Source organism: Zootoca vivipara, chromosome 16 (assembly GCF_965207765.1).
Source record: "Zootoca vivipara chromosome 16, rZooViv2.hap1.1, whole genome shotgun sequence".
NCBI classification, from domain to species: domain Eukaryota; kingdom Metazoa; phylum Chordata; class Lepidosauria; order Squamata; family Lacertidae; genus Zootoca; species Zootoca vivipara.
Window position 1 is genome coordinate 40468009 of NC_142599.1, and position 27450 is coordinate 40495458.

The window sequence follows — 27450 nt, forward strand, 5'->3', positions numbered from 1 at the left end:
AGTGCAAAAGGGGAAGGCTGGGCTTTGGTGTCCTTCCTGCTGTGATAAGGGTGGAGACTCAGAGTGACCAACTCATTGCAATGGCAGCAAGCTGGGAGCCGCACTCTGAATGTAATTTATATATATATAAAAGTACCATAAAACTACAAAAAGGGTAATTAATTCTGATCAAGGCTTGCCTACCTCCCTGAGATCATTACAGCTGAAAGACTTCCCAGGCAGTGTTGTGGCAATATGCATGACTATAGGCATATTGCCCCCCCCCCCCGCCTCCACCTCATCAACCTGATGCATTGTTCTCTCTCTCCCTCTCCCCTCCCTCTCTCTCTTGCCCAGGACAACAAATAAACAATCAAATGCTTACGAGCACACTTTGCTTTTTTTTAATTTTCCTGGTTGTTGTCTCTTTATTTTTCTACCTTTGACAGAGGGAACCTGGTGGGACCTAGCAGAATCACAAGTCCCTTAGGAAGGGGAATACCGTAGCTGCATTGGCAATTCCCGGGGTGCCAACTTGAATAAAAATATTGGGTGGGGGGTAGGTGAGCCCATCCTATATAATCAATCACATTACATGGCATACACATACTGTTTGAATGGAAATACCCATCAACTTGGGGGGTAGCCCCCTCAAATATTTTATTGGGGAAGGGCAGCAAAGGGACCACAGTCCCTGGGCATTGGCTCCTATGTCTTCAACCTGTCCCCGTGGCACAACATCCACAAAAGAGACTTTCTTTCTGAGACATCTTCTCTCCCTCTCTCCCTCTCTCCCTCTCTCCCTCTCTCTCTCTCCCCCTCTCTCTCATTTGTATTAAATTTTCTGTTTTACAATTTAAAATACTCATTTTAACATCGTTAAAACATCAATGACTTCCCTTCTTCTCTTTCCATGGTTCATTTTACATATCATAAATCCTTGCATATTTTACAACAACTACGGTAAACCATTCAGTATTCCATTATTGCACCCAACAAAACTTATTTACACTGTTGGATTTATTTCAATGCTGCCAGCTTTTTCAGGTGTACACAATTATTTCCCATATATTCAATGTTCTCTAAATGTATGCTTCTTGTTTCCTTATTCTATATGTTAAGTCTGCGAGTCGAGCATATTCTGTCAGCTTAAGTTGCCATTCTTCTTTGGTTGATCTCTCTCGTTTTCCATTTTGGGGCTAACAAAATGAGACATATTTTCCTTACCAGGAAGGCTGCCAGCTGCTGACTAAATAATAGCAATAATAACAACAAATACAGTTGCTTAGTAGGCATCCACAACAGTGCCATGAAGATCCTTGCCACAAGCAGTGACTTCCATAGAGAGGGCGCCCTCTTCTGGACCATCTCTCTCTCTCTCTCCCTCCCCCCCCCCTCCGCTCCCCACACTGAATGATTCAAGTCTCTGGCGAGCGAGGCACTGTGGAGAGAAGCCGTGGAAACATCCGAAAGCATTTCTGGCATTAATAGGCAAAAATTGATCATATTTTCTTACAAAGGAATGTGGATTCTGGGCCTCTGATAACAAGTAGGCGACTATGGACAGATACTTAAATCTGCAGGATGGATTGTGTTTTGGCTCAGGGCTGGCTCTAGGTAGACCCCCGGTGGCGCGGTGCGCCAGGGTGCCGGGCTGGTATGCAGGGCACCGCGCGGCAAAGCCGTGCGGAAACCATGCTACGCCCTGCGAGGGCGGGGGCACCGGAGCGATCTCCGCCCCTCAGCACCAGGGCACGCGACCTGCTCGAGACTGCCCTGTTTTGGCTTGTGTTTTTTTATTTATATTTATGGTTTATTTGGCAAGTTCTTAAATAAATGGGAGTGCCTGATCATCTCATCTGTCTCCTGAGAAATCTCTATGTGGGACAAGAAGCTACAATTAGAACTGGATATGGAATAACTGATTGGTTCAAAATTGGAAAAGGAGTACGACAAGGCTGTATATTGTCTCCCTGCTTATTTAACTTATATGCAGAATTCATCATGCGAAAGGCTGGACTAGATGAATCCCAAGCCGGAATTAAATTGCCGGAAGAAATATCAACAACCTCAGATATGCTGATGACACAACCTTGTTGTGTGGCGATACCCCGATGCCTCCCCGAGAAATAAAAACACTAGACACATTGCATAAGGTTAATGGGCATAGAAGGCCACAACTTTATTGATTACGGATGTAGAGGGGAATTGGCCTAGGCATTGGATCTAACCGACTATATCTGACTCCAGCCCGCTCTGCTGGCAGTCTGTGAAAGGTTAACCACCGTTGGATGAGTCCTGCGATGCACATCAACTAGGAGCTCATCCTGGGGCCACCGCTAGGGGCGTGCCCTCTGGCCCTCACCTACCACGGCTTCGGACTTGGCAACGCCCCCGGACTCCTTAAGGGAGTACCTTTCCGCATTTTGGGGGAGGTGATGGCCGCAACCTCCCCCCCACACCTGTACCTTCACGAGATAATCCAATGCCTACCGCCAAAACCCAAGTTGTGACGAGTAGCTACGAGGTAGGCGAAAACCACAAGGCCTGAGCCAATTTGCCAAGTGGGAAAAACTCCTACCAGGCCCCAATAGGCGACCAACCGTAGTCCATAGCACTGTCACGAAGAAAACCCTGCCTACGTGGGGGAGGTGGGTGGGAGAAACGCAGTTGTTGAATCCAGAAGAAGCAAGGCAGAGTCCCTGCCGCGCTCTTGTTCAAATAGGCGAGCCACGCCCCCCAGAGCAACCTAATTGGCTGTGCTAGGGGCGTGCCGCGGCAGGGAGATGACCAATGGGCTGGGGGGAATGCTAACCATTCCCCCCCACGTGAAGGCCTCGTGGCGCCCACAACATCTCCTCCCCCCGAGGTGGGGAAGAGACTTTGTGTGGCGATACCCCGATGCCTCCCCGAGAAATAAAAACACTAGACACATTGCATAAGGTTAATGGGCATAGAAGGCCACAACTTTATTGATTACGGATGTAGAGGGGTATTGGCCTAGGCATTGGATCTAACCGACTATATCTGACTCCAGCCCGCTCTGCTGGCAGTCTGTGAAAGGTTAACCACCGTTGGATGAGTCCTGCGATGCACATCAACTAGGAGCTCATCCTGGGGCCACCGCTAGGGGCGTGCCCTCTGGCCCTCACCTACCACGGCTTCGGACTTGGCAACGCCCCCGGACTCCTTAAGGGAGTACCTTTCCGCATTTTGGGGGAGGTGATGGCCGCAACCTCCCCCCCACACCTGTACCTTCACGAGATAATCCAATGCCTACCGCCAATCGAGCCCAAAGGGCTCGCCGCCAATACCCCCACAACCGCAACCAATACCTAATAGCAAAAGGAATGTCAGCAAGCCAAACACCATTTCCCTCATTTGAGAGGTGTATGCCATCAACACGGTACAGGGACGCCTTGCAAAAGGAATGTCAGCAAGCCAAACACCATTTCCCTCATTTGAGAGGTGAATGCCATCAACACGGTACAGGGACGCCTTGCAGTCATATGACTCCAGCCTGCTGTGCTGGCAGTCTGTGAAGGATTAACCACCGTTTTGTGAGTCCTTCAACTAGGACTCACCCTGAGGCCTCTCAGAATCCTATGGCTGGGCACAAGATAGTTTGTCCATTCAAAGCTGAAACCTTTCTGGTCACTTTGTCCATTTGAAGCTGAAACCTTTCTGGCCACTGCCAGAACCAACAATTTCCTTCATTTATCAATAGCAGCAGGGTTGTGAAAGTCGCGCAAAATGCGTCTCTTCAGCAGTGAAGACCAAAGATAGTTCAAGATTTGGAAAGGCAGTCCCCAGCTCGACAAAGTCTTTAAAATCTTCAGTGCAAATCAACGCCTTTACAGTAAGCCAAATCATTTCCACCGGGCTGCACCTCCAAGAAAACAGGGGGATTTTGTGAGGCGGCCCTGGCGGCCTTGGCCTACACAGCTGGCAGGAGTCTGTCCCAGCACTTCCATCTCCTTGTAAAGCAGGAAACTTTGACCCGTGGAGGTAGCCCCAAATTGGGACCCAGTCTCCAATCAAGGGCGCGCGCCTGGGCATGGTACTGTGATCAACCATCCAGATATTCACCGTATTATCTCCTGAGAACAAAGCAAAAGAATGTAAGTGATTTGCCAAACTCAGTTGCTTAGTCACATTGTGCAGCGGAGGTAACCCTTGTAAGCTTGGACTTCCATTGACCCAAATCTTTTATTCTCTCCAATGAGAGGCCCATGTGTACCACTGCTGTAGCAGACCGAATTCGGAAGGAATGTGCAGTACCACACAGGGACTCTTCCCTCTCCTGTCCATGTGAAGCAATAGTTATGTATCGGATAGAATTAGGTCGGATAACCAAGTGCCCTTGACAGACTGGTCAGGGGCAGGGAGCTCGCACACCCATCCTGATGGATGATGAAGGGGCCAGGCGTGGGTGCCCTTAACTGAAGGAATCGCCTGGTGTCCTTTACCGATTCTTATTCAATTTTTAAGCTAAGAGAGGAATAGCGGCTGTCAGGCTAGTAAAAGACTTAACCACACATCCAGGTAACACAGTCAGGCAAGGTATTAAAGCACCTGATCTGTGGCGGGAGGGCTGACTGTGCCTGATATCCCCAGATTTGCCCCATAGGCCATAAAATCTGAAAGCCAAAGGCTTTGAACCGAAAGTCAATGAAATCAGCCATAAGAGTGGACAGAGCCAATATGTCGCTTCTCCCACAGCCCATCGAGGCTAGGCATCGCGATGCCGTTAGTAATTCCAGAAATAAATGTGCTGGTAAGTCGAAGAGAAACTTAAGGTGAAGCTGCACAATTGCGCAGAGTGGGAGTGACATCATCTTGGACCGCTTTGCAAGGGTACCGATGACAGCTCGATTATCCATCCCAAAGGAACGTGGCGATCTCTGAAGTCCTCCATCCAGGGTGAACTGGAACTATTATGAAAGAAACTTCCAAAGGTTAAATAGCATGCAATAGTAACCAGGCAAGCCAAAAGGCCACAAAGTCCGACACCAATGATTTTGGACCTAAGTCCATCACATCCGCCCAGGCCCTCTTATAAGATGCCACTACTCCCTCAGCCCGTTGCGGTATGTCAACGCAATGCCATTAGTAACCCCGGGAAAAAATTCTGAGAAGTTGATGATAAACTTAAGGCAAAGCTGCACAAATGCACAGAGCGGAGCGACATCCTCTTGGAATTCGACGCCTGCTGTGCAAGGACACCTACGACAGCTCGACTATCAATCCAAAGACAAACACAGAGATCTCTGAAGTCCTTCCACCAAGGTGAAGAGCCACTACAATGAGAAGAAACTTGGAAAGGTTAAATTGTATGTAACCGCCAACTTCATGCACCACTGGTGTCCATGAAGGAGCCCTGACTGAATCTGATAATGTGGAAAGAATTACCAATTGTCCTGCCAGAGAGATATCCCCTTGTAAAGATCCAAGAAGTTCAGTCAGGAGTACACCCATATGAAGAGGAATGAAGTCCAGCGGTTTACCCAGCCAGAAGCGCCCCGAATGGCCAGCCTGGCTTGCGAAGTTCAAGAGTCCCCAGAGACTGAAACCACCATATGCGTGCTAGGGGAAGTGAAGAACTCTGGAAGAGGGGAGTTTTGGATCTCGAAAGATCCAACAGCATAAACCCTCATATTGTGCTAATATATGCTGGGATTCCCAACCAAAAGTGAATGAGCTCTGAACTGGAATCCTGGCCTCAAAGACCTCTAATTTTATATTTAAGTAAGGCTGTTAGTGGTACACAAACCACGCCATCCTTAGCCTGAGGCTAAGCAGCCCAGCAAAATCATTCTCAAAATAAACTACAGGGCCCAGGACAAAGCGATAGAAAGCACGGATTGTAATATATGCTTTGTTGTTGTTTTAATTATTATTATTATTAATATGTATTATTGCAGTAGTAACATTAATCCAATTATATTCGATACAATACAAAAGATATTTGAGATTGTAAATATCTGCACGGTGCTTATTGTTATTATTATTAAATATTAATAATTATTATTATTGGTGTACTTATTTCTTATTTAAAGCACTGTTTCATACTGCCATCAATGAGATTTGCAATAGGCAGAATGTACGCAGGCAATTAACGGGGAGGGAGTGGGTTAATCAGCGACCAAGCATAGAAACAGCCTGACGTGTCCCTGTGGTTCTAATCGAATAAATAAGATTGCAAACCAATATTGCTCTTGCCAAAAAAAAAACAGTCACCAAACAATATGCCCCCGAGTGTTGATAATATCTATGCTGATGACCAGCCAATGCCCCAATATTGTCTGCATCGCCTAGCAAGCAGGACCCCTCAGGAAGCGGGGTTTATTCTCAATAATGTGACTCAATATTATGCACACTGACTGGATTGACAATACTTATTTATTTATTTATTTTAATTAAGAATGCTGAAGTTTGTTTGGCGTGGGCTTGGACACACCTGGACTAGACACCATTTAAAGCAGTCTACTGTGCATCCCGGACTCTCGCAGGGGACAAATCTGAATTCAATAACCAAAATTTTTAAGGATGTGGAATCTTTTAAAGGTGTGGGAAAAGTAGGAATATGGTAGGGTGCCCCTAATTCCATCAGAAAATTGTTGAAGGTTATGGCGTTATGCAACCCCCAAGCTACATCTGCTTCATAGAATCTGAGTTTTTTGTTGTTGTTGTTGTTTGTTTTGTGTTTGTTAGTTTGTTTGTTTGTTTTCCTCCCCTGGTGGTCATCTAGTCCAGCCCCCCGTATTGCAAGAGTACGCAGCTTCCAATATGGGAATTGAACCTGCAAACTTGGCGTTAACAACACTACTATCCTACCAACCTAGGAACAGTACCTCAGAGTTTGACTTGACCTTAGAGTTCGAGGGACCCAAGAGGTCATCCAGCCCATCCCCCTGTAATGCAAGAATATGCAGCCTTCCCCATATGGGGATGGAACCTGCGACCCTGGTTTTTTTTTTTTTTGTGTGTGTGTGTGTGTGTGTGTGTGTGTGTGTGTTTTGTTTCTTTCTCTCTCTTCCCCCCCCCTTTTTTTATATCACTACTATCCTGCCAACCCAGAAACAATAACTCCACCTCAGGATGAGAACCAGAATCATACTCTGTCGGCAAGGTGACAGCAGGAGCCCCCATTAGCTAAGGTGGTGCCAATGAACTGATTGGCGGCCCCTGGGGATGCCCTATTTATTTATTTATTATATTATTACTTTCCAAAAAGGACACTATAAATCAAACCACCCTAAAGTACATTTATGCTGGGACAGTGAGTTGAATAGACTGTAGCCTTGGAAGGGGTCTGTAGGTCATCCAGTCCAACCCCCTGCAATGCATGAATATGCAGCTGTCCCACATGGGGATCAGTGTGCAACCCTGCCGTTTTAAGGCACCGTGCTCCCATCAACAGAGCTATTTCAAAGGGAATCTAGTACAGTATAGTGTATACTGGCCAGAAGCAGGCTTCTTCTTCTTCTTTTAGTGTGATGCCCACAGAGATATAGAAGCAAGCAAACCGCAGCATAAAAGGAAAAGCCACTACCAGTTAAATTCACTCGAAATGTAAAAAGATCCTAAGCAGTCTTAATACTGGGATTTCCTTATGATGAAATTTACCCTAAAAGAAGTAAGGATACTGGGCTAAATGTGTGGTAGCATGACGAGAGGTCCTGATTTTATTATTATTATTAATTTTTTACTTATTTATTATTACTGGGCTAAATGTGTGGTAACATGAAGAGAGGTCCTGATTTTATTATCATTCATTATTATTTAATTATTATTTTATTGTATTTTTATTCTGAAAGAGAATTTTGTATGCAGATGTAATAATAGCTAGCAGATGCCAAATTCAAATAATCAATCCACAGCTTAAAGAGGCTAAGGCAGCAAGTACTGTTTCTTAAACAATTGAGAATACAATACTGAAACAAAACGGGGGGGGGAGGAGGACTTGCAACAGGAAGCATGTAACAAAATGTTAAAAGAACAGGTAAGCGTTTTATAGTAGCAAGCAACGTCTCACTTAAAGCCGGCCCAGATAATTCAGAGCAGCTATACTGTGTAACAAAACTGCTATGGGCCTGATAAAACTTCCCCGCAGCTAAACCATGTAACAACTGCTGCTATTGGCAAAGTAAACTGCAGAGGAGCAAATATATCTAAAGGCCAGGCGATCTGGTCAGCTAGGCGATCAGGAAACAATGTAAGCAGGCTGACAGGAAACTGCTGGGCAATTAAGCAGTACTTAAGCAGTAATTACTGGATCCGACCCAAGACTGCACGGCGATCAGGGAAACAAAGAAACTGGGATTAAGGTGATTTTGCTGATAGATAGAAACTGCCAAGCCCTTAAGCAGCAGTTCAGCCGACTCTCTCATTTTTTATTTTCTACGCGACTTATTGGGAACCTTTGCGAAGCAAAAATCAACAAAGGGGACCCAGCAATCCTTCCCTGTCCCAGGGAATAGTCCGACACTGAGGGCAAAATTGGGAAAAAGGCTGGTAATATGCAAACATAACTATAGCAACTGCAGTAATTAAGGCCAATGGCTCAGTGAATGGAAGCAATCAAGGGGCAATTTACCCCGCAATATCTATATCAGCAGCTCACAGTTAAGGGTTTTAAAAGCAGACTCACTGTAGTTTGCGACCAGAAAAGGCAAGGAATTTTAACTTTTTGTAAACTTTGTGGCCACGTGTTCTATTAAAATGGCGATGCACACTGCTTCATGGTCGTCTTGGCAACCCTCAGCAACTCGGCAAAGGGAAAAACATTCAGCAGTTCCCTCTAAGCCTTAAACACTGAAAATGTTAGCAAGCACAGGGAAAATAGCAACAGCGATTAGAACTAGCTGTAAAAAGGGGTCTAGGAGCAGCGAAAGGGGGGGGTGGGGTGGACGATTTAACCACGATAGCAACAAAGTAACCCTCGGCAACACTCCCAAAGCTACTGAAGCACGAAGCTGCTAATTAAACAAAAGGCAACTAAATAGGTTGTGCTGCTCTGGCTTCTTTTGCACAATTAAAGCAGAGGTGAATTATGCACGTGTAGCAGCAACCCGATACAAAACAAACACGCACACATTAGTCAAGGGGATGTAGAGGGGTTCGCTTTTTGTCTTTTTTTTAAAAAAAAGGTAGCTCGCAAGGAGGGGTTTTTCCCAGCGGCAGAGAGAAATACAAAGGGCTAAATGAAAACACAAGGCAGAGATGCAAATTTCCAGGCTGTCCCCACACACACACACCCCGCAAGCATACGATACCCTACAGCAGCTGCTCCTTGCTCTCACAAGATCAGCAGTTGTTGAATCCAGAAGAAGCAAGGCAGAGTCCCTGCCGCGCTCTTGTTCAAATAGGCGAGCCACGCCCCCCAGAGCAACCTAATTGGCTGTGCTAGGGGCGTGCCGCGGCAGGGAGATGACCAATGGGCTGGGGGGAATGCTAACCATTCCCCCCCACGTGAAGGCCTCGTGGCGCCCACAACATCTCCTCCCCCCGAGGTGGGGAAGAGACTATGGCAGAAAGTGAGGAGGAATTAAAGAACCTTTGAATGAGGGTGAAAGAGGAGAGCGCAAAATATGGTCTGAAGCTCAACATCAAAAAAACCAAGATCATGGCCACTGGTCCCATCACCTCCTGGCAAATAGAAGGGGAAGAAATGGAGGCAGTGAGAGATTTTACTTTCTTGGATTCCCTGATCACTGCAGATGGTGACAGCAGTCACGAAATTAAAAGATGCCTGCTTCTTGTGAGAAAAGCAATGACAAACCTAGACAGCATCTTAAAAGCAGAGACACCACCTTGCCAACAAAAATCCGTATAGTTAAAGCTATGGTTTTCTCAGTACTGTAGTGATGTATGGAAGTGAGAGCTGGACTATAAAGAAGGCTGATCGCCGAAGAATTGATGCTTTTGAATTATGGTGCTGGAGGAGACTCTTGAGAGTCCCATGAACTGCAAGAAGATCAAACCGATCCATTCTGAAGGAAATCAGCCCCGAGTGCTTACTGGAAGGACAGATTGTGAAGCTGAGGCTCCAATACTTTGGCCACCTCATGAGAAGAGAAGAATCCTTGGAAAAGACCCTGATGTTGGGAAAGATTGAGGGCACTAGGAGAAGGGGACGGCAGAGGACAAGATGGTTGGACAGTGTTCTCGAAGCTACGAACATGAGTTTGACCAAACTGCGGGAGGCAGTGGAAGACAGGAGTGCCTGGCGTGCTCTGGTCCATGGGGTCACGAAGAGTCTGACACGACTAAACGACAAAACAACAACAATGGTTTATTTATTTAATTTGTTTTTAAAAAACCTGCAAAGTGGTTTACAAAAAAAAAACCACAGCAGTAAAATCAAGAAAAATTAACAATCCTACCTTAAAACATACAAAGCTAAAATATTAAAATTACTTCAACTTCCTAAGCATCTAGGTATGAAGAATGCTTTCAGCAGGTGCCTGAAAAAAGTCTAGCAAAGGCACGTAACAGCCTCTTCAGCCTGCAAAAGCTACCAGCGTTTTTCTTTGCTATGTCTGTTCCCCAGATCTCTCACAAGACTTTTGTTAATATCCCTCCTCTTCAGGGAGGGGGGAATTTGCGGGCGGGACCCGCTTTACGCATCGAGCAGGGCCCCCTGCTCAGCCTATCCCGCTGCCGCTCAGAGCCCTGGCTGGCCAATAGGGCCAGGTTGTGGGAGGGGTTACCTGCTTCAAATTTGCTTTGTCTGTTCCCAGATCTCTCACAAGACTTTTGTTAATAGCCAGTCTTTGTAAACAGGAAATCTGCTCCTCCCCCGCAATCCACACCCAGCGCTACACTTCCGTAGAGAAGCAAACATGATTTTTTTATTGCAGACATTTCCTCTTCAGAACGTTGCTGTACTTTCCTCTGGGTAAGTCCCACACTGTCCTGAAGAGCAATAAGACTTCCGCCAGCAGCTGGTGTTTCCAGAAGGCTGGGGAAGGGAGGGACTGACCATCGTTCTCCTCCCCGACGTTTGCCTCTTGCAGCTGCCAGACACCTCTGGAGAAGGATATGGGAACCCAGTTGTAAGCCATCTTCCCCTCCCCTCTGAACTGTATTAAAGCCAGGCTGCTTGGAGTGTAGCAAGACCAGTGCCAGAAACTTTATTACTGAGCTCAGTTTGCAGGACTCCGAAAGGTTGATATCAAAATGCTGGTGAAAACCAACACCTATTCTAAACAGAAACCTTTAACAGGCACACAGGCAGAGAGCTCTCATGCGCTTGCTTTCTCCTCCTCCACTAACCCTTGCTGGTTTATGAGGGGAGGAACAAAGAGCATTGAAAGCAGGAGTAGGAAACAACGAAGGGAAAACACCGTGTTGCTCGGATGAGAAGGGGAGGGAAAGCGAGCACAGACAGCCTTGCTGGTTTAAAGAGGAGGATCTGATCTGCTGGGAAGCGAGAGGGCGGAAGGAGAAGACCGTTGTGTTGGAAAGTTCATGACTCTTGCAGAGATAAACCCTGGACTCAGGCTACGCTTAGAAAATGGATGAACAGGCTTATTTTAAAGCACCTATATTGTGCAGAAAAATGAAGCTGTTCTTCTCAGGGTGGTGAAACAGACGCCACAATGCCCACAGGCAGGACCTGAGCTCAACAGCAACAAGTCTCCCCATCTGTGAGTCCCAGGAAGGGGCATTCTGGTGCGTGACTGCCGCTCATGGCTCTCTGCACTTCTGGAGAGATACGATGATGGATTTTTCTCACAGAAGCACTCTTTTTCAGACTATTGCTGTGCTCTTCCTTGGGTAAGGACTTCACTGCTTTCTCCCTCAAAAAACAAACAAAACAAAAGCAAAACAAAAGCAAAGCAAAACAAAACCACCTAAATGCATGGAGGGGGGACAGCGGGCACTCTGTGTTTGATTTGCCATGAAGTAGGAAATTATTGGCAATATCGATTACTAGGACTCAGGGTCTTCTCTCTCCAGCTGGAACCTGCCCCAAAACACCCTTGCTGGCTTCAAAGGAAGCTCCTTCAGAAGGCTTGTGAAAGTTTAATCCTTTTTGTGATACAGTATTTGTTGCTGAGCTGAACTTGGGGGGGACAATCTGCGTGTATGATGAAGGTGTGGAGTGGAACGAAATAAAAGCACAGGATATGATGACTGCAAGTCAACCTGGTCTCTAAGGCAGAAATGTTTTCCTACAGGATTTTGTCAGTCATTAACTAATACAAAATAAATGTCAGTTAAGAGCAAGCAGTGAATTAAAGGAGCCAACCAATGAGCAGGAAAAGGCAACTGGGGATCTTGGTAGAACAGTGTCAGTTTCTTCTCTGAACTCTGTACAAACTTATCTTGGTTTCACACAAAAAATTGTGCATAATCATTTTTTTCCTGAAACACACATGCAGATTGTTGTTAGATTGCTGCTTAGAATAATTTTTCACTGGGTTAGAGCTTCCTGTGTTGAGTTTTCAACAGTTTGCACAGCTCTGATTCTGTTTTGAGACTTTCTTACAACCAAGCAGTATATAAATCTTGTTAATTGAAATAAATGAACTTTTGTTCCCTGTGTAGGGAAATTCTACTTCTTTTCAGAATTTTTCCTTGTTACAATTACACAGAGCCAGATGTTCCCCAAAATATGGCAAAGGGACAGCTTTGAAAAAATTTAAGTGTTTAATTTATTTATTTATAGATGAAGTTCAGACCTCAGATTATTTTATTTTAATCACCTGGACCTATCTTCTCTCTGAGTTTTTCTGGATCCCAGTCCCTGGACAACAGATAGGTGCCTATTGTTGGAGAACAAAGAGCACTTGATTTTTGGAATTTAAATTTGGGCTTGTAACAATGTCCTTCTCTTCCAGTAAAGGGTCACGTTGTTTGCACAGCTAGGAGAACGTAGTAAATGTTTAACTAGTGAGTTGGGCATTTCCAGTGGGACAATGTACAATTCAGCAGCAGTTAAAATTAATATCGGATATTGTAAACTTTATTTTATTTAGGTCCCAAATACCCGAGAGACTAGTTTCACCTCCCTCAAACATTTGGGGGAATGCCAGCCCAGGAGACGATCTTCTTTGTGACAGGCTGCTAAACTGTAGGTGTCCCTCCCCACAGAGATGAACCAGACACCTTCTGGACGAGTTTCCATTATATGCTGAAAATTCACCCCTTGGTATGGCCATTGACACCTGCAATATAATTTATAGGTCCCTTCCTATTACGTTTTAATGCTGCATTTTAAATTGTTGCAACCTGCTCTGGGACCTCATGATGGAAGATGGATTGTTGTTTAGACCAGGCATGTCAAACCTGCGGCCCTCCAGATGTTTTGGACTACAATTCCCATCTTCCCCAACCACTGGTCCTGCTAGCTAGGGATCATGGGAGTTGTAGGCCAAAACATCTGGAGGGCCGCAGGTTTGACATGCCTGGTTTAGACAGTTAGTCGTGTCCGACTCTTCGTGACCCCATGGACCAGAGCATGCCAGGCACTTCTGTCTTCCACTGCCTCCCAAAGTTTGGTCAGACTCATGTTGGTAGCTTCGAGAACACTGTCCAACCATCTTGTCCTCTGTCGTCCCCTTCTCCTTGTCCATCCATGGAAGATGGATAAGGAGGCCAAAATGATAATGATACTAATTTTCACCTTCATTTGTATCTCCTCCCCCACCACCCACCCCTCACTAGACACTTTAAGCCATGCAGGTGAAGGGAATCCAGGGAGGATCAGTCTTGTTTCCTACCAACGTATCCCAAGGAATAACAGTGGAGAAAATGGGATGGGACTTCTGCCCTGAAAGTGGGGCCCTGGGCTTTTGGCTGGGGGAATTCAGCCATGGGAAACTGGAGCACCCAAGTCCCACTGACCGGTTTGGACAACGGCTAGACATGGTGGACGAGACAACACTGAGGATCAAAGACCTGAAGTTGAATGACAGTGGGATCTACAATGCTCGCATCTGGTTTACTAAATCACAGTTTCAAGAACAGAGTTTCAGCCTCATGGTCTATGGTAAGTTATTGCTTTCACTGTTTGGCTCATGGAATAGGATCTGCACCATTTCCCTACAAAGATACTGGTAGGAGTGGGACACAAACCTTATGCTGATTTCATTTGTGTTCCACAGAGCCAGTGCCAACACCACAGATACTCTTTCAGGAAGTCTCCCAGACTTTGGAGGGATGCAGTGTGACCCTGCAGTGCCAGGCACCTAGAAGTGAAGAGTTCAGTATCTCATGGAAAAGAGGGAATTCCCCCAGGGCAGTAGGAAACAGCCTGTATGAGTATCAGCTTTCTGACAATGGCAGGAATCTCCATGTCTTCTGGCGAAAAGACTCTTAGGACTCTGCATTCACTTGCCAGCTTAGCAATTCTGTTGACCAAAAGAATGCCTCCTTTGACTTGCTCAAAATCTGCCCAAGTGATGATGGTGAGTAAGTGTGACCTAGTCAGTGTATGGAGGAATAGCTGTATTTAAGTGGGATAGCTCAGCTGGTAGAGCATGAGACTCTTAATCTCAGGGTTGTAGGTTTGAGCCCCATGTTGGGTGAAAGCTTCCTGGATTGCAGGGGGTTGGACTAAATGACCCTCATTTAGAGTTTCCAACTCGACAATTCTGTGATTTGTAGAAATGGTTTCATTGTTTTTTGCTTCCTGGGTATGTGATGATCCGAATCTCTGTGTGTTATCTTATTTTATCATGAACTAATTGGGTAAGTTTTGGTTGCAATATAGTTTATAAATCTATAAACGAAAATTAAAAATAAAACGATAGGGGGAAATGAAATGCAACCCGAAGTGATGGACCTAAGCTCTGTGCCAAAGTAATCCAATAAAGTCAATACAAATGGAACAGACTGGCACATCTGCCTACCCTTTCTTATTTGCTCTGTTGCTCTCAGTCAGGCAGGAGGGTCACTTTGGTGGTGGTTGTTATTGTTGTTGTTATTATTATTATTATCATTGTTATTAAAGGTTTTCTTAGTTTACAAAGATATGTGTAATGTCTCTCATAACATATTTACAGATCAGTTTCAATTGTTGAGACATTGGGGAGGAAAGGGGAAGAGAGATAGATGGGGGAGGGTGTGAGGGGTGGGGTCATGTGACAATGTTTCTATTTTACTTAATGTGTGTGGTTTGTCAGTGTCACTTGTGTAGGTTCTCTGCTGTTTACTTGTGTTCCTTTGATGGTGAGAGATGTTGGGGTTTGGCCTAGGATATGTTTTTCTTTTGTGGTTGGTTGTGGTGGTCTTTGTTTTATGTGTGAGTGGGGTGGGTGCTTGTTTTGGGTCATGTTAGTCTTATTGATTTGTATGCTGATGGTGGATTTTTGTCATTATCTTGTTGGGCTGTGTGTGTGATAAAGGGGAACCATACTGGGGTGAAGCCGTCTTCTTCTATTTGTCCCCGTGTCATTTTCAACTTATTGGTTATTTTTTCTAGTAAGGCTGTTTCCCATACCGTTTGGCACCATTGGTCCATGCTTACTCCTGACAGGTCTTTCCAGTGTCTGGTTATGGTGCTTCTGGTTGCTGAGAGTAAGTGGGTTATGAGTTCTTTGTAATGCAGGTGGGCATTATTGTCCTGGAAGATGTTTAGCAGGGCCAATTCTGGGGTAAGTTCTAATGTTTGTTGGGTTATTTTATCTATTTCTCTTATGGTTGCTCTCAAGAATCATTGGATTTTGGGGCACTCCCACCACATGTGGAAATATGTGCCTGTTGAGGTGCATCCTCTCCAGCATTTTGATGAGGTTCCTGGGCGTATTAGCACTAATTTGGTGGTTGTTATTAGAGAATATTTTAAGAGACTCTCATTGCACATTGCAGGTGTACAGGTCAGACACCAGAGACATAGCATTATCTCCATTGCAGTTCTCATGGTGATCGTGATGGTGGTGGCCATGATGTGGAGAAGGAGGAGGAGGAAGCGAAAATTCAAAAGGAAGGAAAGAGGTAGAGGCCATCTCTATCAATCTGTTTCCTGCCTCACGTGGGATGGAGGCTGCTTGCCAAATACACCTTTACTTTACTTTTGCTTATTTTGAGAGGCAGAAGTTGGTCCATGCCATGGAATAAATATGTCTTTTCAGATATTCACCCGGTGATACTAGAGGGCTTGGAGAGCTCTTCTGCACACCGGAACTCAGCAAGAAGTCCACAACAAGGTGGTGATAATCAGGTGAGATGAGCTCGTGAAGTGGTGAAGGGATGATGGCTCAATCTAATAATTATAAAATCATTAAAATTGTGGTCTTATTTTGAAAAAAAAAAAGACACAAAACAGATTACAAAGAGGCAACAAGACTAAGCCACAACTACCCCTCTCCCTTACCCAACTCACTGATCAAGAGGTTGGTTGGTTTATTTAAAGTTATATCCTGCCCATCTGGCTGGGTTTCCTCAGCCACTCTGGGTGACTTACAACATATATAAAATCACAACAAAACATCAAATATTGGGGGGGGGGACCCCATACAAGCAACCAATAAATCAATAGAAACCAACAACAACAAACAGTTTGCAGTTATACCCAAACTGAAGTAACTGCCAACTCCAACTAAATGTTTAACCAACACCAACCCAACAAAAATGAAACAGAGGAACCAAAACTAGAACCTTTTAAAACATTTTATCCAGTTGCCCCAATCCAATAATTGTTCCAGCAATGTCCCAGTAGCCTCCCAGGAGCCTCTTTTAGCTGTTCAAAGTGAGTCTGGGCCCCATTCCCTAAGCCAGGGGGAAATGGGAAATTTAGTATGGCATAAGCCATAAGGCATTATTATATGGGACGCAGGTGGTGCTGTGGGTTAAACCACAGAGCTTAGGGCTTGCTGATCAGAAGGACTGTGGTTCGAATCCCTGCGATGGGGTGAGGTCCTGTTGCTCAGTCCCAGCTCCTGCCCACCTAGCAGTTTGAAAGCACCTCAAAGTGCAAGTAGATAAATAGGTACCGCTACAGCGGGAAGGTAAACGGTGTTTCCGTGCGCTGCCCTGGTTCGCCAGAAGCGGCTTAGTCATGCTGGCCACATGACCTGGAAGCTGTACGGCGGCTCCCTCGGCCAATAATGCGAGATGAGCGCCGCAACCCCAGAGTCGGTCACAACTGGACCTAATGGTCAGGGGTCCCTTTACCCTTTACCTTTAAGGCATTATTATGGCATATGTTTTTGTTAACAAGAATCCAGTTCATCCAATTCAAGAAGAAGAGGGAGGCAGCGTCTGCAAAGAGCCAGTTTTCATCAAGGGAACATGCATGCACAAACTGAGCAGGATTAAACCCTCCTCTCACCCACTGGTGAGCAGAGCATTCAATCCTTCTGTCTGCAGGGTTCAGCTTCTTCACAGGGAAAGGTGCATGTGGAACAGTCCCCAACCAGGATTGCAGTCTCCACTCAGCAGATACTCTGGATGCCTTCTAAAATAACTAATTGTACCATCAATTCCAACTGGAATATGAAACAATAATTGAGACATGGACCTAGACTTTAAAAATGTCACTGCCAGCAGAAGCAAACTGCCTCCTTTTGTCCGCTAAAAATGGGCAACTACACCCTAACTTAGGGTCAATGATCCAGGAACCTGTAGAACCAAATGCTAACCCAAAAGGAGTAGAAATATTGTAGAGAGAAGGTGTCTGTGATCTTTCTTAGGGCACCATAGGGCTTTGCCAGAACACCATCCTTCCCTGGGTTTATTTAGGTGGGTACAAATGCTCAGTGACTTTTCAAGGAGCTGCATCTGAGTCTCTTCTGTCATGTTCTATAGCTGGTTCTGGTTCTCTCTGCTCCTGCAGGTTTTCTGGGACAGAAGGGAAGTTTCAACAAGTCCCCCACCACCCTGGAAATCCTGTCCTTCTGTCTGTTCTGACTCTGTATCAGACCCAGAATCTTCAGGGAATGAACATTGCACCCCACAAGCCAAGGACCTGGAGGAGAAGGCACCCCTCTTGGAGTCGGCGCTGGAGATACCCTTAAGGGACCACCAGGGGAGAGAACCACGGAAGACCCCTCCTGGCCATCAGTACTGGCGGAACCATACGTACCCCAACACTAGACAATGCCGGCAACGGCGCCAGGATTCCATTGTTGAATCAGCTAGACAAGGGTCAAAGTTGCCACCTAAGTATATTAATTAAGGCCATTAGTATAACAAAGGAGGCTGATTATGCCAGAGGGCAAATGAGTTGGCCTCCTCTCTCACCTGGCTGGCAGTGAGAAAGAATGAATAGAATGAATAGATCCACAAAGGTTTATGACTTGCAGTTCTTTAACAAAAAGCATCTCTGCAAAGATTGTTCTGAAGTAACCGCTAGGCTATCTTTAATAAAAAAATATTTAAAAATAAACAAAAAGCATCTCTCCTGTATGTATATGGGTGGTCACCCCTGCTAATTCCACTTGCCATCCCTGCCTACTCTTTTGAGAACTCTTCTGCCTTTACACCCCCTTTCTTTTGCACCTCTCCCCCCCCACACACACCTTTGCCTCTCTCCTCACATACAGGTCTGTTGTCTTCAGACGTTGCAGCTCAAACACACAGCACATGAACAGTCATGTACAAATGGACACATTTAACAATATTTCAAAACCATTTTTTATAAACACTATATTAAGTTTTGTAAAAATAAATCAATAATTTTTTCTTTCTTGCACTGGTGTACCTGTCAAGGCTGTCAGGGTAGCCAGCCAGCTGCCGCAGTTCAGAAACAGGCAAGAGGGCTTGATGTGCAATTCGCTTTCTCTGGCCTCCTGAACCACAGCCACAGGTGGGTGACGGGCATTTCAGGGATTGCTTGCTCTCAGGGAGACCCCTACTCTCCAGTTACATGATGAGCTTGGATATGTCACTCTTCTCCTCGGTCTAAGAACTTGGGTGCCAGTGTTCTTTATCTTCCAATACCACAGTGCCCACTCACATTATAGAATCATAGAAACATAGAGTTGGAAGAGACCACAAGGGCCATCCAGTCCAACCCCCTGCCAAGCAGGAAACACCATCAAAGCATTCCTGACATATGCCTGTCAAGCCTCTGCTTAAAGACCTCCAAAGAAGGAGACTCCACCACACTCCTTGGTAGCAAATTCCACTGCCAAGCAGCTCTTACTGTCAGGAAGTTCTTCCTAATGTTTAGGTGGAATCTTCTTTCTTGTAGTTTGAATCCATTGCTCCATGTCCGCTTCTCTGGAGCAGCAGAAAACAACCTTTCTCCCTCCTCTATATGACATCCTTTTATATATTTGAACATGGCTATCATATCACCCCTTAACCGTCTCTTCTCCAGGCTAAACATACCCAGCTCCCTAAGCCGTTCCTCATAAGGCATCGTTTCCAGGCCTTTGACCATTTTGGTTGCCCTCTTCTGGACACGTTCCAGCATGTCTGTATCCTTCTTGAACTGTGGTGCCCAGAACTGGGCACAGTACTCCAGGTGAGGTCTGACCAGAGCAGAATACAGTGGTACTATTACTTCCCTTCATCTAGATGCTATACTCCTATTGATGCAGCCCAGAATTGCATTGGCTTTTTAGCTGCTGCATCACACTGTTGACTCATGTCAAGTTTGTGGTCTACCAAGACTCCTAGATCCTTTTCACATGTACTGCTCTCAAGCCAGGTATACAGAGCCCAGAACCTACCTACTCTGAGGGCAGAAACCCCATCGCCAGACACTGGAGAGACCTGTCAGGAGTAAACATGGATCAATGTTATCAAATTGTATGGGAAATAGCATTACCAGAAAAGCTAATCAATAAACTGAAACTGACACGGGGACAAATGGAAGAGGACACCTTCACCCCAGTATGGCTCCCCTTTATCACATACACAGCCCAACAAGACGACAAGAACCCACCAACAGCATATGAATCAATCTGGCTTACCTGACCCGACCAGCCCTCCTTCCCTCACAAATGCTAACCAACCTCACTGCAGACAACCAACCACACCCTGCCCTTTTAAGGTCTCACAACAAATGTAACTGATATGCAAGAAAGACTGTACAACCTGAAAAAGGAGACAAGGTACGTACTTTTATAAACCAAGAGAATCTTTAATAAAAGTAATATTTTTAAAAGAACTTAGGTGCCAGTGTTTTTGGGTGCTGGTGAGGGGTGGGTGTGCTCTGGCTTCTCTCTCTTTGCTCTGCTGTCTCCATTCCTCTTCATTTTCTGGGAGACCAAAGGGGAGGGGAGCTGGTCGCAGCAGGAGAGGGAGACTCCCTGCCTTCTTCAGCAGCCTGCCTTGTCTCTACTTCATGGCCTACCTCCTCTCCGGCCTCTGATTCCGCCTCCATTCTGGACATCTCTCTTCCACCGCCTCTTCCTGCTCATTAAACCCTGTTACCTCATCAGCTTCTGACACCTCCTCTTCCCCCCAGTTTGCCCCCTCTTCTCCCCTAACCACTCATCCCTCCAACAATCCTCTGGCTCTGAGCTTCCTTCCCCTGGGGGTTCCCCAGCTGGTGTCGCCAATTCCTCTGCAAAACAGCCTGTTCAGGACACCTGGCAGTTGACAAGGGGGCGCTCCAGCTGTTGGAGAGGGGGCAGGGGCATAGGAAGGGGGACAGACTGCCCCAGGTGCCCTCACTGAGGGTGTGTGTGTGACATTTGGCGCGTCACCCGCCTGCAACTCCCAAGCCTACCCCGAGCCATTGAGGTAAGGGGGGAGCTGTGCTGCTTTGTCAGCAGCATTCCCCCCTTCCCCCTTCATTTTGACAGCTTGGGGGAGGCTTGGGAGTCGTGGGTGGGCGGCGTGCCGAATGTCCGCCATGGGTGGCTCGCTCTGCCCCTGGCTGCAGGGTGCACACGCCACTCCGGGCACCCGAGTGGCTACCCCGCACCTGGGAGGGCACCCTCTGCTCCACGCCCCCCTCAGGAGCGCGCCTGCCCTGGGCAGCACGGGCATATGCTCCGCCGCTGGGAGGCGGCACTCCCACTGTTGAGGAGAGGATACTGCAGCTGCAGACAGAGAAATCTCTGACCGAGGAGGAGGTTCTCTGATTATGGAGGGGGCACTCCATCTGTTGACAAGGGGACGCTCCATTTGTTGACGAGGGGACGCTCCATCTATTGAGGAGGAAGGTGACCTGCTCCTGACAGGGAAGCTCTGGCCATTGTGCCGGATGAACTGTCAATGTTGCCTCAAGACAAACACTTGCACTGGTTCCAAGCGACATGCCTGCTCCTCCAAACCCTTGGTCTGTTCATCTTCTGAGGTATATGTGTCTGCTACTGGGTCAGAATGGATAGGAAGACAGGATTTCCAAAGTGGTATGGAACTTATGTGGAATTCCTCACTTATGCAGAAAATCTGCAGGGGCAGAGAAAAATATAATCAGCTACAGAACATGACAGGAGACACTCAGGTGCAACTCCTAAAAGGGTTTCTGAGCATTTGACCCCACCTAAACCCTGGACATGAACTGAGCCCTGGCCAGGCCCAGCAGTGCCCTAAGAAAGGCCACAGGGCTCTTCCCTATCTCTCCATTCCAGTATTCAGGGTTAGTGTTTGGTTGTATAGGCTCCCATAGCTAAAGCTGCCCATTTTTAAAAGACAAAAGTGGTCTGTGTCCTTATTCCAGGAGTGACATTTTTAAAGGTAAAGTCTGTGTATCTCAGTTATTGTATGAGTCCAGTTTGTATTAATGATAAAATTAGTATTTTAGTAAGAGTCCAGAATAGCTGGTGAGAGAAGGGTGCAATCCTGTTCAGTGCTATTTCACAAGCCCTTTCCCTGTGGGAAGCCAGGCCCTCACAGCCAGGAGGATTGGATCAGGGTTCAATCCTGCTCAGTTTGGCTGAGTGTGAATGTTTTCCTGATGGGAATAGGCACACACAACCTAAGAACAATGTGGGGCTGCTTGGAAACACTCTTGCAAGCAACCCACCCTGTGCTGCTCTTTGCAGAGGTTGGCTGTCTCTCCCTCCATTAGGGGACTGATGGTAAGAAGGAGGAGTTATGGCTGAGCCCTGCTGCCTTAATTCTGTTTTGTGTTTCCCTGGTGTTTTTTTTTTTTTTAAAAATCAAATTACCACTTTCAAAATATGTTTATGCATAATAAATGCTTCCCAAACATACTGGTTGCTTCCATTGTTATTATCTAGCATCATCCCTGCTTTGCATGCTCATCTTACCTGAAAAGTTGTGAGTGCCTCTCTTCTGAGTTCTGGTGTGCAATAAAAAAAATTCCCCTCTCCGGAAGCATACGGACAATTTCTGTGGAGTGTAACATGAAAAACTATATTTATTCAATGGCACTGACCTAATTCTGCTTCTCATGATAAACACAACAAAGGTAGAGGCATATTGGTAGGGAGCCTCAATCCCAGGTGAGACAGGAAGAAAATTTATACAGATGGTTCTACCTCTTTGACGCATTTTTCTCCACTGGCATATTATCACCACAATCGCCAACAATCCCAACAAAAAACCTGCAGAGAGGCCAAGAATAAGCCGCAGGTTCTCCCAGGTTCCATTGCGTTCACCTGCAATGTGTGATAAGGGACTCTTGAAAATGCTTCAGTAGCAACCACCAAAGTGATTCTCCTACATGGCCGAGAGAAGCAGAATGAATGAATGAATGAATGAATGAATGAATGAATGAATGAATGAATGAAATGCCAGTCCATTCTATTACTTCAGGGACATACTTCCAAAGCAAAAATGTCATCTGTTAGGATACAAGAAGCCAGTGAGATGAAGGGGAGACATAAAAAGAGGTGTTGAAACAGGGGCAGGAAATGTCTTGCCCTCCAGATGTTGCTGGACTCCAGTTTCCATCAGCTCCAGCCAGCAGGGCTAATGGGCAGGGATTATGGAGGCAGGTAGTCTGGCAGCCTCTGCAAGTCACCATACTGGGTGGTGTAGCCATAAGGCTGGATCCAGAAGTACAGCACAATCCTGAACACTCTTGGGCTCAGAGTGTGCAGTCAGACATTGCTGTAGCCTTCACTTTTGCCTGCTTCAAATGTAATTTATTTACCTAGGGGTCGGAGGAAGAGGAAGCAGCAGAAGCAGCAAATTCAGGTGGGTCAGGCCAACCTTCAAGCAGGGCTGAATTTGCTCTAACACTGCTCAACAAGCATATGAGGGTGAGTGTTTGCATATATGAACGTCTCTCCTTGAATCCCTATAGGGTATAAGTTATCCAGTACCCCAAACAGCAACTCTGGATCAAGATACATTGCTCACCTTCAATACTGGAGCAGATGTGGAACAAGTCAAATGAGGCTCTCTTTTCGCTGACAGGGTTGCTGACCAGGCAAGTGAATGTGGAGTCAAAAGGTATGGTCTCCCAGGAGACATGGAGTTGCCTCCCATTATCAGAAAGCTGGAACTCATCTAGGCTGCTTTCTAAGGCCCTGGGGGGATTCCCTGTTTCCCAGAAGACTTTGAGTTCTTCCCTTCCAGGTGTCTGGCATTGCAGGGTCACATTACATTCCTCTGGAGTGCTGGATACCTCTTGATGGAGTACCTGTGGTGTTGGCACTGGCTCTGTTGAACACAATCGAAAGCAACATAAAGTTGATCCTGTTGATCCTATTCCATGAACCAAACAGTGGAAGCAAAAACTTACCATAAACAGTGAGGTTGAAACTCTGTTCTTGAAACCGTGATTTCATAAACCAGATGCGAGCATTGTAGATCCCACCGTCATCCAATTCCAGGTCTTTGATCCTCAGTGTTGTCTCGTTCACCATGTCTAGCCGTTGTCCAAACCGATCGGTGGGACTTGGGTGCTCCAGTTTCCCATGACTGAATTCCCCCAGCCAAAAGCCCAGGCCCCCACTTTTAGGGTAGAAGTCCCATTCCATTTTCTCCACTGTTATTCCTTGAGATATGTTGGCAGGAAACAAGACTGATGCTCCCATAATTCCTTTCACCTGATGGGTTGGGTTCTCCACTGCATGGCTAAAAGTGTCTTGTGAGGGGTGAGGGGGGGAGGAAATACAAACAAAGGTGAAAATTAGTATCATTATCGTTTTAAGTGAAGTCTGAAAAAGCAATTGATTAAACCCTTAAATCTTTTCAAAGCTTTGCAATGCTGAAATTTTAGGAATATCTTGGTTTTGTGTAATTGCCCCCCCCCCCAAAAAAATCTGAAAAGTAAGTAGAATTTCCCCTCACAAGGAACAAAAGTTCATTTATTTCAGTTCACAAGATTTATACTTCTTGGTTTTAATAAAGCCTCAAAGCAGTTTACATAGTCAGAGTTGTGCAAAATATCTGTTGAAAACTCAACACAGAAAGCTCTAACCCAGTGAAAAATTATTCTAAGCAGCAATCTAAAAACAATCTGCATGTGTGTTTCAGGAAAAAATGATTTTGCTTTTTTTCCCCTGAAACCGAGTTAAGTTAATACAGAGGTCAGAGAAGAAACTGTCTCTCTTCCGCCAAGATGCCCAGTCCTCTTTTCCTGCTCATTGGGTGGCTCCCCTAATTCACTGCTGCTTCCTCTTACCTGATATTTATTTTGTATTGGTGAATGACTGACACATGACAAGAAAAAATCCTTCAGGAAAACATTTCTGCCCTAGAGATTCCGTTCCACTCCACACCTTCAAGGGAGATGATCACACTCATCATAGGGGAAGTCTCTCCCCCCCCCCCTTCAGCTCAGTAACAAATATGACAAAAAGAATTAAGTCTTCTCTTGGAGCTTCCTTTGACACCAGCAAGGGTGTTCTGGGAGGGTTTGAGCTGAGGAAAGGAGGCCCTCAGTGCTAGCAAACAATATTGCCAATTATTTCCCTTTTCATGCCAAATCAAACTCAGACTGCCCCCTCCATGTTTCACGACTGTGAGAAGGACAACTTCATTCTTCTGCATAGGATTGTTGTTTAGTCGTTTAGTCATGTCCTACTCCTCCTGACCCCATGGACCAGAGCACGCCAGGCACTCCTGTCTTCCACTGCCTCCTGCAGTTTGGTCAGACTCATGTTAGTAGCTTTGAGAACACTGTCCAACCATCTCGTCCTCTGTCGTCCCCTTCTCCTCCTTGTGCCCTCCATCTTTCCCAACATCAGGGTCTTTTCCAGGGAGTCTTCTCTTCTCATGAGGTGGCCAAATAAGCCTAGTTACAGGTAGGTAGCCATGTTGGTCTGACGTAGTCGAAACAAAATTAAAAAAAATCCTTCCAGTAGCACCTTAGAGACCAACTAAGTTTGTTATTGGTATGAGCTTTCGTGTGCATGCACACTTCTTCAGATACACTGAAACAGAAATAAGCCTGTTCACCCATCTTATAAGCGTAGCTCCAGCCCAGGGTTTCGTTTGCAAGAGTCATTAACTTTCCAACACAATGGTCTTCTCCTTCTGCCCTCTCGCTTCCCAGCAGATCAGATCCTCCTCTTTAAACCAGCAAGGCTGTCTGTGCTGACTTTCCTTCTGCTTCTCATCCAAGCAAGACTGTGTTTCCCCTTCATTGTTTCTGACTCCTCCTCTCACAGCTCTTTGTTCCTCCCTCATAAACCAGCAAGGATCAGCGGAGAAGGAGAAACCGATATGAGGTATCTCAGACTCTCAGTAACTTCCCTCTTGATTAGGATTGATTGAGCTTATTTATATGACACTGTTCTGAAACTAGCTGTGCCCAAAGCGGCTCACGGCAAACGTTCAAAACATCAAAATACAGAGCATTAGAAGTACAAAATACAGAATATGAAAGCAATTTTTAAAAAATGACTGAAATAAACAATTTGGCAAACACAGAATAAAAAATTCAATATTACCCTCCGCACAAAAACACATCAAGGCTTTATCACAGTAAAGTTTCTGGCCCTGGCCTTCCTGCACTCCAGGCAGCCTGGCTTAAATCCAGTTCAGAGGGGAGGGGAAGATAGTTTACAGCTGGGTTCCCATATCCTTCTCCAGAGGAGTCCGGCAGCTGGAAGAGGCAAATGTCGGGGACGGGGAGGACAACGATGGTCAGTCTCTTCTCCAGCCTCTGGAAACACCAGCTGCTGGCACAGTCTTATTGTTCTTCAGGACAAACAGTGTGGTACTTACCCAGAAGAAAGTACAGCAACGTTGTGAAGTGGAAACGTCTGCAAAAAAAAATCATGTTTGCTTCTCTCTCTTCTCTTTCTCTTTTTTGTGCATTCGTGGGTGTGGTTTGTAGGGGAGGAGCAGAATTGCTGTTTACAAAGACTGGCTACAGTATTAAGAAAAGTCTTCTGACAGATCTGAGCAGAGCCAAAGCAATGAAAAATGAAAGTAGTTTTTGCAGACTACGGAGGCTGTTACAAATTTAACAACAACAAAAAGCATTCTAATTGCTCAAATTTTTATTTGCTTGAAAGAGGTTCAAAGAAGCAAAACTCACATGTAACTAAACCCCAAAGAAATGTTCATGTGCCCCCAAACTCCAAACTCCAGAGGTCTAAAATTAACTCCAGATGGGAGATCAGGAACATCAGAACATAAGGAGATCCTTTCAGTGGCTCTTCTAGCCTGACATCCTGTTCTCCTCACAGTAGCCAGCCGGATGCCTGTGGGAAACTGGCAAGCAGGACCTGAGCACCAGAATGCTCTCTCCTTCTGTGGTTTCCAGCACCTGGTATTCAGAAGCAGAGCCATCCTGCCCAGTATCCATCAACAGTCTTCTCCTCCAAACATGTATCTCACTCTCTTTTCAAGCCATCCAGGATGGTGGCCATCACTACTGCCTCTTGTGAGAGGATGCCTCTCCCATGGGTGGTGGGATCGTGGTAGTTAAGAATATAGATCAGCACGTAGATAGCTGGATGTGTGATGAACCATGGGGTGAACGAAGGTTGTGGATGTTGCTCATTGCCTAGATAGCCTGGCAGACAGTGCTGGGGAGGAGTCTGTGGCTCCAGTGCATGTTGGCACCAGTGACATGGGGAAATGTAGTGCAGAGGGCCTGGAAGCCAAATTTAGGGTGCTGGGAAGGATGCTGAAAGTCAGGACCTCTAAGGTTGCTTTCTCTTAAATACTACTAATGGATATACAGGGCCAGACAGACAAGCAGAGCTTTGTAGACTCAACGTGTGGATGACATAATAGTTTTTGGAGAAGGAGTTTGTATTTGTTCTGAACTGGTGAACATTTTGGAGCAACCTGGGCCTGTACAAAAGGGATGGCCTCCACTTGAATTGGCATGGAACCAGACTATTTTATTTTAAAATAAAAAGGTGGCAGAGCAGCTTTTAGTTCTTTCATGAACATTTAAATGTGGCTGGCTGCATGGGTGTAGGCAGGGGGGCAGCTGCCCTCCCTAGAAGCAGGGCTGGCGAAGTGGTCGTCAGAGGCGTCACATTTTGGAGGGCGCCAAAGAAGAGGCGGAGGCTGGACGCGGCACTCTCGTCCACCTCCGTCATGCCGTGCCATGACTAGCGCCTCTTGCCTGCCGGAGCGCCGCCCTCCAGAGCCTTACCGGCAGCGCCGCCTCCACCATGCCGCCCTGCACTGCGACCAGAGCCTCCGTCCTGCTGCAGCTGCCCTCCAGTTGCTCCC

The 27450-nt window shown here is 46.1% G+C and overlaps 1 protein-coding gene and 1 non-coding gene across 4 annotated transcripts in view; one reads left to right on the forward strand and one right to left on the reverse strand.

The window, feature by feature from the left end:
* The window catches only part of LOC118078663 (T-lymphocyte surface antigen Ly-9), a 31028-nt gene extending 4893 nt beyond the window's left edge, over positions 1–26135 (reverse strand). The window contains exons 1-6 of the mRNA XM_088659934.1: positions 25981–26135; positions 23549–23893; positions 23164–23466; positions 22338–22457; positions 22107–22188; positions 20374–20501 (exon numbers count right to left, since the gene is read on the reverse strand). Coding sequence (XP_088516060.1) covers positions 20374–20501; positions 22107–22188; positions 22338–22457; positions 23164–23466; positions 23549–23893; positions 25981–26035 — 1033 coding nt within the window. The 5' untranslated portion in view covers positions 26036–26135. The remainder of the gene's footprint in view (positions 1–20373; positions 20502–22106; positions 22189–22337; positions 22458–23163; positions 23467–23548; positions 23894–25980) is intronic.
* On the forward strand, positions 10742–18325 carry LOC118078667 (uncharacterized). Of its 3 annotated transcripts, none has more exons than XR_015947453.1 (6): positions 10742–10882; positions 13657–13981; positions 14097–14399; positions 15802–15927; positions 16065–16153; positions 17768–18325. It is a non-coding gene; the product is annotated as an uncharacterized LOC118078667 (transcript). The 3 variants fall into 3 exon arrangements; XR_015947454.1 differs by having other exon boundaries at positions 10814–11763; XR_015947455.1 differs by lacking the exon at positions 10742–10882 and adding an exon at positions 11025–11039.
* Positions 26136–27450: the final 1315 nt, after the last annotated feature.